Source organism: Anabrus simplex, chromosome 1, assembly GCF_040414725.1.
Source record: "Anabrus simplex isolate iqAnaSimp1 chromosome 1, ASM4041472v1, whole genome shotgun sequence".
Classification (NCBI taxonomy): domain Eukaryota; kingdom Metazoa; phylum Arthropoda; class Insecta; order Orthoptera; family Tettigoniidae; genus Anabrus; species Anabrus simplex.
In genome coordinates this window covers 432,556,857-432,569,213 of record NC_090265.1, presented here as the reverse complement: position 1 = coordinate 432,569,213, position 12,357 = coordinate 432,556,857, and the positions used below count along the sequence as shown (strand labels likewise).

General features: G+C 37.1%; 1 protein-coding gene across 5 annotated transcripts in view; it reads left to right on the top strand.

Moving 5' to 3' along the window:
• LOC136856909 (protein nessun dorma) overlaps positions 1-12,357 on the top strand; it is a 210,385-nt gene that overhangs the window by 146,150 nt on the left and 51,878 nt on the right. For all 5 annotated transcript variants that reach the window (XM_067135149.2, XM_067135148.2, XM_067135145.2 and 2 more), the window contains one exon: positions 11,574-11,704. In XM_067135149.2, the coding sequence (XP_066991250.1) occupies positions 11,574-11,704 (131 nt within the window). The remainder of the gene's footprint in view (positions 1-11,573; positions 11,705-12,357) is intronic.

Below are 12,357 nucleotides of genomic sequence, written 5' to 3'. Positions count from 1 at the left end.
AAAAGATAAATGATCGGAAATTGTATTCTCTATAACTTTTTTATATAGTACTTTTCGATAGGACCAATAACATTGGTATTTAAAAATTACATTTTAGGCACCTTCCCCTAAACTACAATTTCATCCAGGATGAATAAAATTGTTTATAGCTTAGACTGTAGTTTCTTATTCCCCGACTCTATATACCGATTTTCATTAAATTCTGTTAACCAATTTCTCTTGGCTCGACGTTGATATGGACTTAGCAACAAAAATACTAATTCACGAATATCTGTGTTATCATAGCCGGTACGGTAAAAATGTATAGGACATAAATAGTCTGAAATTTTCATAGGCTAGATTGTAGCGACTTATTCCCCGACTTTGCATACCGATTTTCATTCAATTCTCTTTGGCCGTTTTCTAGTGATGCGTGTACATACTGCCCCCTTCATACCGGCCTTAGCTCAGCCGGAGAACGAGAGTCTCAAAGGTGGACCGTTCGTTGTCTGGCTTTGCTTATTTTTTAAGGCAGGGAAAGAGACAAGGACTAGCGACAATAATACAAAATGTAAAACAACAGGTTTCCGACATTTATTACAAACTAGCACATTCAACAATAACAAAATTAAATTAATAAATCTTGATGGTAATATTAATTTTTTTCTTCTCTGCCAGTTCTTAGATTACTGCGATTAATTTCTCCAATATTCTGGATGACCTTGTTTCTGTAAATATACAGACTAATATTAGCCTTATTTCTGGCTTAACAAAACAACAACAAGAATAAATTTTACATTTTGTTAGGAAGACTTCCTTTCAATAATGTCATTATTAATTTATAATTTAAAAGAAATTGAAACTGTCTGATTCAAATTTATCTTAGACGTCGAAAATAACAGACTTATTTATTTTTACATTTGCTATCCCAAATAAAACTTTCCTTTTATAATGTTTGGATTAAACGTTGCTTCAATTAATTGAAAAATAGTGAAACCAAAATCTTATTGAAATATTACTTCAAAACTTTCCGTAATATTTCATCAGACAAACGTGATGTCAATCTTTAGTATCTGACATTTCTAAGAAATTCTTAACGTCGTAGGCTTTACAAAAATAATTGGTGAAACTTGTCCACTGAAATAATCCTTTCTTATTCATTATTATAAGGTACTCTGAACCTTTCTCTACTTAAATTCAAAATAAAATTCACTAAAGATTTAGATCTTCAAAAGTTATATCACCACAAACAGCGATGTTGATAATCAGGACTCACGTAATGAACACGTGGCCGAGTCAAAAACCATATTCAAAGAAAATATCACAATCACTGAAATAATTATCAATCACACACACAGCATTCACACTAAGGCACACGAGAATTATTTACACTATTTACAACGAATTCTAGCCTTTGAATATTAAATTTTGATTTTTAACCCTAAATATCTGAAATTTCTCGATGACGGTATCGGCTAAAGAAAAATCCTTTACGTCCCACAGGAATGTGATGAAGTCTGGATGATCACTTAGTTAAATAAGATGAAATTACGACGTTGACCATGGGAACATCGGCGGTTGATACCTGAAGAAATTGTCGTCAACAAAATCGCACATAGAATAGATCAAATATTAGCATTTGCTTACGTGGTTCATGAGTCACGACATTATTATTACACAACTCCACGTTAATCAATTAACACGTGCTCCACATGATGAATTTACGTCCAACAACACGTATTCTCCAAATAAGACTCAATAAATAGATTCACAATTCAACAAAACACAGCAAATAACCCATTCTCAAGTCAATAAATTACAATAAATGAACAGTCAAGATTCTGCCATATTCTAGGCTCACATTCATCCTAATTGAGCACACATTAACATCATACACACAAAATCGAGCTATATTTAAACTCATGACCCTTATTAATTCATTTAACCCGAGATGAAAAATTATTATTATTATTATTATTATTATTATTATTATTATTATTATTATTATTATTATTATTAAATGTGCTAGATCTCAAATTCACGCAAACAAGAATTCGACAATATGCCAGATGACCACTAACGCCTGAAATCATACAGGAAGAAAATCTAATATAGAAATCCGGCGTAACACAACATGCCGTAAATCTGTCCCACACGACTTCAAAAAAAAATATTTTCAAAAATTATTAATTATCGGTGAGGACAATCATTTTTAAATCACACTAGACTATTAAATGGGATAGCTAGAATAATTGTAGAAGAGACACACACGTTCTAGCTAGACTAATAGAGACCAAAAATAATTCACACACAAATGACTATACTACCATCTCCCATGTGAAAGAAGAATTAAATTTTCAAAACTACTGCAAGACTAGAAGAAATATTACCACTAATGAATAAGTAAGCATTATTTCTACAAAGATGAACAGATAAACATTATAAAAAGGTACTTAAATGATTGATGGAACTGGATTTCTGCCGATGAACTGGAACATGTGGCAGGCCATCTGCCCGCGGTCGCTATCTCCCCATGTCAGAGATCGCCTACATCTTAATGCAGCATTGTAGCATTGATGATCAAAGTAGAGTTGTTGTAGGCTTCCTCTTCATGGTATAGCAACATGTTGAAATGCTCGTTCCAGCACGTGGCGACTCTCTTCCTTCTTCCCGTACAGTAGAAGCTGAAACTGAAAAACAATTTTAGGATGTGTTCCGTACACACACACACACAATGACTTTAGAAATGAAATTATACGTAACTTTAATTACGAAAATCTGCCAAACTCATAGATCCGAATAATAATGAAGGTTGACTGATTGTACTGCAGAATAATTAGTCCAAGAAGCATCTGCGTTGTAAACGTAAGAACAGCCTCGAAGCACGCCGAGGTACACATCGAAGTTCGCAATATCAGAGCGTAGTAGAAGAGATGTCGAAGTTCACAGTAAAAAAGCACAGCAAAAGAGCGCAGCAAAAGAGAACGTTTCTTCTGGAAACTTGCTTTTAAGAAGGAGAACTATCTCTCTCTCTCTCTCTCTCTCTCTCTCTCTCTCTCTCATTTATTCAGGTTAACTTCATGGACACTGCATTGAAGTGCGAATTTTTTACCAGCCACAAATTGAGAATGTGTCCCCGGGGCTGTACCTTAATTAAGGCCACGGCCGCTTCCTTCCCACTCCTAGCCCTTTCCTGTCCCATCGTCGCCATGAGACCTATCTGAGTCGGTGCGACGTAAAGCAAATAGCGAGAACGTGTCAGTTTTAACCATATCTTCATGTGGCGTCCTGACGAATGTCCAACAGCATTTGAGCATCTATTTAACAAGCACTATGGGAACATTTCATTTTATTTACAATGGTCGATGTGGAAACACCACCTATCAGTTCTGTGTCAGCTGGTAGTTATTTACAGTGGCATCTAGCGGCTTGCGTGATTGGTGATATTGTCATATCCTAAGGATTTGGCAAGTTGGGGGCTGGATAGGGTTCTTGGAATGCACTATACTCTACAATGATAACACCAAGTTAAGGTGGCTTAATGCCATGAATAAATATATTGAAATTTGCCCAAGTTATTCAATGTACAATATATACAATCATATACAACTCTTAATGTTAAATGATCTTGAGATAGGGAACTACCTAGTCTACTCAACATTCTGTTAATAAGTCCTTGGTTCCCTAATTAGTCTTGATATTACCAGATAATACTTATCTTCCAAGAGGATGAAGTCTTCCACAACGTCTTCTCTCTTGAAGCCTGAATTTCACTTTCACAAATTATCACATGCAGGTTTCTGGTTCCCTTTACAATACCCAAGAGATGCAGTTCTGAAACGTCTTTGTGTTACTGTCCTTGTGACTCCTTAGTGTTGACCTCACGGTGTATACTGGAACCTGCCGCTCCGTGGTTACCTCTTCCCCACTATCTGGTCCAATCTCGTACAGTTCGTTTTCCTGCTTAACTCTGTGGTAGGATACTCTGAGCCTTTATAATTATGACTTCACTTGAGATCCTCCAGTAGCTTAGTGACTATTGATTGGGCTCCTCCAGAGACCTTCACCCGTAATAATGAACAGTCAATGGCTTTTACCACTCTCCCTGTAATTTAAGTCCTTTCTAGCGGTAAAGCTTAAATGTTTCAATTGCCGATCAATATACCTGTACGTTTCCCTGGTCGCATATATACTTAATGACTTCCCGTTCGATTTAGTTGAATTATAAGTTTGCTGGTGTGTTCTTTTACCCTAACACTCTATTACTGGAGTGTATAAACTTATTGGCACAACGCCTACAATCTCTATTACCAATGCTGGTAATTCTGAGTTGAACTTTACTAAAGTTATATTCGCGACCTGATCGGCTTATTGTCCCCACCAGACTTCCAGCCTAACTTCCAACTACCTCCTCTGACTGTGAGCTATGAACTAACTGATCACGTCTCTGAGTTCTCCCTTAAGTTAATTCAGTATTTTGCTGTTGCTATGCTCAGCCGAACTTTGAACCATGTGTACTTCTGATTTGTCTTATTCTCATTGGCTGGCAGCATCCCCTTCCCTGAGGAAACTCTAAAGCTTCTCCAATTTTCTAGAAGGACGAACATCAGAAATTTCCTTGGCTACGTGCGCTTTAAGCCGCGCTCTGTCATTCCTTTGACCACGTACATTGATAAGGAATGACCAATATCCTGTGTTTGTTCAAACATTTCACCACTGCCTGAAAGCTTCTACTGCTCAGAACTGCCTCTTCTTAACAATTCCCAATGTATATTCCAATCTTATTTTCTTATACATAAAATTATTTCATCTTGATGCCTTAAGTTCTATTTCATTTTCTGACTCAAAATTTCTTATATCTACTTTTATTTCTGCATTGTGCCTGATACGACAATATGACTACAGAATCAACATTTACCAGTTCCCCTTTTGCAATTGAAATTGTAATGATTAGCAGTGATGGAACTAACAGTTCTATCAATATTAATACTAGAAAGAGTCTGGATGATGAGCATACTCCAGATGCTAAGAATTTAGAGCTTTTTTTTTTTTTCACTTGGTTCATCCCAGATTTTGATGTTTATTGTGTGTTTGTACATTAGTTTTCATGTTAATTGTGTGTCTTTACATTTGTTTAGTTATTAAATGTATTACATTAAGGATGAAGATGGCCAGCCAAGGCCGAAAAGAGTCTCTAGTTTAGTAATGTAATTCAATAATATTGCATAATATAGTATTGAAAGAGGTGGACCATACAACATTAATTTATTAGTTATTATTGTGATCACAATTCAATATGGATCAAGACCTTGAAGTTTATATCCTATGGTTAAGTAGCCAACCAGGCAAAACAGAAAGCCTACTTATATTTAGGTCTTATAGTCAAAATAGCCAAATTGAGCAAAGACATTGAATTTCTCAAACTGTGTATTGCTCAAAATTTGACACCCAACTTTCTTAAAAGCAAGTTTAAGAATCATTGTTCTTCTTTTCAAATCACTAAAACCCAAACTAGAATAAATAAGATTTGGCTGACAGAGGAGATCAAAATTTTATAGCCATAGATTATATGAGACTCCTCGAAACTACACGTTTACTTTCGGATGTTCACTGGAACCTATTTCAAGGCCAAGTTGACAATAGATTATTTATTGTATTATCAAAGGAACAACAAACCCTAGAGAAAAAGCTGCATACGTTAATGAACTCTAAACTCAACAGTAACTATGCTAAAGAAATCAACAAAAACACTAGGCCTAACATGCCCAACCAATTTCAACCTCCGATCATAAATTTGTCCAAGGTACCATTGAATGAAGATGAAAGTTCCATTTTAGCCAAGGTCCCTAAACACAATTTGCCCAATTTTAACACTCTGAACACAGCCATCACTACAAAAGTGGAAGCAGAATTAGCCATTAGCAAATTACCAGCAGATAAACGAGACAAAGTAAGAATTGATTTAAAAAGAAAATTAAACTCCATTCTTAACCCGAAAAACAGTATTAACTCCCATAATTCACTCCTTACTAGTCATGGCAACAATAGGTACAAGGATTAGATTCTCATACAGAAGCAAATACATACTCTCAAAAAGAAAATCAATGATGATAAGCTTATAATTATAAAAGCAGATAAAGGTAACACTGCCGTCATAATGGACAAAAACGAATATGTAAGCAAAACAAATCAATTTTTTAAAGATAGCTCATTGTCTACAGTAAAGAAGGACCTACCCCGAGAATCCAACATTAACTTAAGCAGACCCTCAAGAATACTTCATCCATCCAACAGTGTGGGAAGAGGAAGAAATAGAAAACACAAAAGGACAAGGACAATCTCCGCATCTTCATACACTGCCATCTCTTTCTTCTCATAAATTCCAGTTCTTGTGCATCCATTTCTCTTCAGCCACCAACGAGCTCATTCCTGCTTCCTGACTTCTTCAGGATGTGAAAGGCAATGCTATGATACGATGCAACAGGACTCCAAAAATAAAGTTACCTTATGATAGCAATATCTTGTACAAGGACTTATTATACAATTTTAACTGTTCAAAAACAGGTGAGAGTGAGAAAAATGAGTGGACTTACAACTTTCAGTGACACTGCCCAAAAATATAGAATAGCTTAAACTCAAAAACCAAATTTTTTATCGTTATACAAGTAAACGTGCATATGAAAAGTCAAGATGCTACTTACTACTATGTAAGAAAATCACTGAAAAATATTCTATATTGTCTGCTTCCAAGTGAAATCTAGAACTTCGGTATGAAGTGATGTACTTGGATACCTCTGTAACACATTTGTTGTTCTGTAATAATTGCCATTTACGTACAAATCCCAACATCACTACCAGAATGAGTAACTTAGATTAATTATGTTAGATGATCTCTGATTGAGACAAGAGGCTTAAATATTATATTAAGATGTACAGTAATTGCTTGTCCTGCCCAATGTTTCTGCTACAGTTATGGAGTAGGCTGTACAACCAATGCTGACTGTTGTACAGCAGGAAATAACCTGATATCCTAAAGAAGCCAACAGTTTCAGGTGGAAGAGCTCCCTCAGGAGGTAGATGGTCACCCTTCAGTGGAGAAAATCCTCTGGAAATCAGCACGGGTGGAGGGCAGCAGTAACCACCAGTAAAATACAAAGTGCCAAAAAACTGCCTTTGAAACAGTTTGTCATTGGATTAAAAGTAGCACCCAAAGAACCAAGGCCTCTGGATTTGATGGAATTCATCCAGATTTCCCCATACAAGTGAGAGAAAATGCAAGGAGGCGGGTGGCACAGGTCTTAACAGATGTTCTTCAGACTGGACATATCTCACCTGAATTCAAGAAAGTGAAAATAATATATATTTTAAAACCTGGAAAACTTACGAACAGAGCTATAACCATTCTTAACTATTGCTATAAACTCTGACAGGCTTATCTACGACTTCTTAATGTAATTAAATACAATATATTCTAATTGATAGCTGAAGGAGGTCAAATAGATCAAAATATGTACTCATCATCATCATCATCATCATCATCATCATCATGCTAAACCATCTCCAGTTTCCTGGGTGTGGTATATGAGCCTCCTCCATCTCATCCTGTCCTTGTACCATTCTTCCTCCACCAACTTGTCCCAATCATGACCTCTCAGCAGTACATCGCTCTTAACTAAATCTATCCATTTCCTTCGTGGCCTTCCCACGGGTCGTCTTCCTTCTACCTTTCTGTCAAATTCCTTCCTTGCAGTTCTGTTTACTGGCATCCTCTTCATGTGACCAAACCACTTCAGTCTTGATATCTGAATCTTATTGAGGAGAGAATCATCTAAAATATGTACTAATATATGTATTTATATATTTTTAAGTATTGAATAGTGGAAAATATAAATATAATATTCCATTCAAAGGAATAATTATTTTATTATTCTTTTATTGTTGCTCTTGAGATCTTTCTTGGCTAGGATGTCATCTAGCTGATGATCTTCTTTGCAGGATATACCTTGGATATTCCATGTTTCATATTGAACTACATTCTGTTTCTTCCATTTCCTGTTCTTTACCTGAGATGTGCGTTGGTCATCATCTGTATAATCCATCCAGCTATGTCTGTTTTGATACTTGAAAGTAATTGTAAGTTCTCTTATTTGGGGGCTAGCCAATTAAGTGCAAATCTAGTGGTGAGACTGCCATCTCGAAGCCTCTAGACAGGCTTTGAACAGCATTTAAGGCCACCACACACAGAAAGCTAGGCTAAGCTAAGCTACGTGGTGTTGTGAAAATTATCGCTCCCAATGCATTTAAGTACGATGATACACACAGGCCGCTATGCCAAGCTAAACTAAGCTAGACAGATCGCTAGGCAAGCGATTTTCTTGTCTGTAGCTGGCCTGGCGCATGCGCTTTTCATTTCTGAGCATTTGGTCTGGCGGGCTGTCGTGTGTGTTTAGTCGTGTCGTGTGAGTCTCTTCTGGTAGTACTTTGATATTTTAATACAATGGATAACGGGCCAAAAGAAGAACAAATTGAGGAGGTGAAAAGACATCCCTGCCTTTATGATACGTCATCAAATTACTACAGAAACTTGATAAGAAAGGAAAACTGTTGGCAGGAAATAAGTTCAGTACTTCAAATTGATTGTAAACTTGTAAATTAGCTATATGATCACAATTTTGACAGTTCTAATTGTTTGAGAAGAATACATTTTTTCACATGGCTTTATGCACATTATTTACAATTTAGTAGATACAGTTGAAGCGCCTGTTCTGCAGCTGTATGCCATATTATTAAATATATCAACAGTTACTAAGAACGTGAAAGGCAATATAATAACATATATTGTTTTAGGTAAAGAACTTAAAAACTTATGAAAAAGACTCAGAGACTGTTTTAGGGAGGCACAAACGAGACAAAAAGAAAGTAAAAGTGGACGAAGGGAAAAAATAAAGGAGTGGAGATTCCACAAACAAATGGAATTCCTTCTGCCTTATATTTCTACAAGAAGATGAGCTGTAATTTTAACGCAGTATGACTAATATTTAAAATATTTTTACAAGATTAAAAATTGATGAAATTATAAGTGAATGCATATGTTGAGTATATTATAATTTAAAACACATGTAATTCACTGGAGGTTATAAGAAAATAAGGATGTCTCGATTTGTTGTGTTTTGCAGCTAAGACATAAACATTTCACAAATAAAATGAACAACAGGAATAATTACATTTGAAGCACAGGGACTGGGACAGTGCAATATGATCATTTTCCATAAACAAACATGTGTCATTTCTTAATATACGTTTGGATGTGTATTAATAGCTTAATGTTCCTTACAGCACACTTTCAAATATTGACAGGCATGAAACATATTGACGTCAAGAGATAACTTAAGTAGCCGTCCAGATGACTGTGAGAGTTCGGAATGTGATGACCTACACTCCCTATCACATATATCTGATTAAATCATCTGTTCTGTCCGCCCCCACTCCTACACAATCTCAGCCAGTCGAACCTCTTCGAAAGAAAAGAAAAATCATGCCACCGAGCAGTAGTGCAGAGAGAGTAGGGCCTAACTGATTATTTGCAACAGCGAGACAAAAAGTGCTGCCTAGCATAGTTTAGCTTAGTTTTTTATTCGTGTCATAACACACTACAGCTTGGCATTGCTTAACGTAGCGTAGCTTAGCTTTCTTTGTGTGGTGGCCTTAACTCTCTTAATGTTTAGCTGTGGTTATACTGCCAAAACTCTTATTTTGGGGCATGTCCGTTTAGTTTGTGACCTGTTGAACACCTGGATCATTTTTCTATTCACACCTAAAGGAGGCAGATCTGGAAGCAGACATCCTTATCCAGCAAGAGTATTTATTAAATGAGAGAAACGTATAATTATAACAATAATAATAATAACACAACCTGTGTCTGAAAAGTTCGGTGAATGGTCTCCTAGTTTGTACACCGTGCTAGTTCGGACAATGCGCTCGGGCATACGCATTGCGAGACATGATACCAAGTGCCCCCTATCGGTCAACTCAACACAGTTAAACGGAGTTGAACGGTGCAACACATCGCACAGAGTCAGTGTGAGGACTCGTGTCATTGCACGATGCAGTGCAAAACGGAGCAACGCGTTAACATGAAGTTTTGCTTCCACGTAGGCAAAACGGCAACAGAATCACACACAATGTTAGTGCAAGTTTACCACGCTCAAGCAGTGAGTAAAAAGTGCGTTTTTGACTGGTTTAAACGCTTTTGAGATGGAAAGGAAAGTGTTGAGGACGAGGCGTTTTCGGGTCAACCAACCACAAGCACATCTCCACACAACATCGAACGAGTGCGACAGATGCTTGCGAATGATCGGCGACTATCCTTACGAATTATAGCAGATGAAGTGGGTGTAGGCAAGGACAGTGTAAGGACCATTGTTCACGAACATTTGAAAAAGCAGAAGATTTGTGCCCAGTTTGTGCCACACAAGCTGACAGATGAGCAGAAGCAAACTCGGATGGAAACGTCGGGAGATTTCATTGACTTTTGTGACCAAAATCCGGAGGTGTTGAAAACCATCATTACAGGAGACGAGTTGTGGTGCTACCAGTATGATCCAGAGACCAAGATACAGTCAATGGCGTGGTGTTCAGCGTCTTCACCGCCTCCCAAGAAAAGTCGGCACACAAAGTCCAAGATTAAGACAATGCTGATTGCCTTTTTCGACAGCAATGGTGTCATTCATCATAAATTTGTACCCCAGGGTACAACTGTCAATGCAGAATTCTACGAAGGAGTTTTGAAACGGCTACTGCAACGCATCAGGTGGGTTCGGCCTGAACTGTACCGTAGTGGACAGTGGACGCTCCTCCACAACAATGTCTGTCTGCACACCGTGATCCGCGTGACCCGGTTACTCGCTGAACGTCAGGTGACTGTTCTTCCACACCCTCCGTATTCTCCAGATTTGGCGCCGGTAGAATTTTTTTTTTTTTTTTCCCCCGTCTTAAATTAGCCCTGAAAGGCCACCGATTCAACAGTGTAGCAGGTATTGAACAACACGTTACAAGGGTTCTCCGAGAGATCCCAAAAGAAGCATTTGCTGCCAGCTTCCAGCAGCTTTACAGTCGTTGTCAAAAGTGTGCTGTAGCTAACGGAGATTACTTTGAAGGCCAGTAAAGGAGTTTTGTGTGTAACTTGCATTGTCTTTATTTCATGAGACCATTCACCGAACTTTTCAGACACAGGTTGTAATTTCATGTTGCTATTGCTAGCCTGGTGCACCCTTTGCAATGCAGACCCTCTGATGAGGGTGGGTGGCATTCGAGTTGCTAGGATGTTAGGGACAGCACACATACCCAGTCCCCGAGCCAAGAGAATTAATCATTTAAGATTAAAATCTCCGACCTGGCTGGGAATCGAACCCAGGGCCCCTCTGAACCAGGGGCAACGACACTGCCCATTCAGCCAAGGAGTTGGACAGAGAAACCTATGTCGCTAGATTTACTGGCATGTTAAACAGAACAGTATTATGGAATTATTCTAGTTCCTATTAAATTCAAGAGCAATAAAGATTGTTTGTTTAGATCATTATTTTCTGTGTTCTTAGGTTTTTGATGGAGGAAAACTCGATTTACAGAAATGTACTGTATCTGACTGCATGGAATATGGTGTTAAAGTGGAAATAAGTAAGCAGAACTTCACTGCAAACAAAGTGGGCTCAATTGGACTGTTAAACAGGTAAGAGTATTCTGTTATGTAGCTTTGTTGTTTTTAATATGCAAGAATGTTTTGAGTAAAGCCCACATTTGTGTGCACTACAAATAACAAAATACAGGCTCAAAAATAGTCAGACTCCATATTATGCAAAAGCAAATAAGACAGTTGAAATGTATTGATTTTATTCTGGTTTGTTGCTGTACCGATATAAAGAAAGGTAAGATTTTGTGTGATACCTCCAATTCTCTTGGTAAGGAATGTTTTACTTTATTGAATTTGATATTGTACTGTATGTGCATTACTTATGCAATATCACATAACTTGACGGAGAACTTCAGCGTTACTTGCGTAAAAATACATGATCATCCAACCAATCTGAAATTGGCTTGGAAATTGCCAACTTCAAGTAATTAAATGAATTTATAAAAAATTAAAAGTCTCTTCATAACATTTTGCTACCATTGAAAGGAGTTTCTTCAACTAACTATTGTAATCTTATACCAAGTGTAAATATACCTAAATACTCTCATCATGTGTACTAATACAAAGCTCTACATACATAGATTTTTTAATAATTAAAAGAAAGAAATACTGTATTGAAATTACATATCCGATGACAAATATCACAAAGTTAAAGAAATCACATTCAGTTTTTCCATGTCAATGGGAAAAGG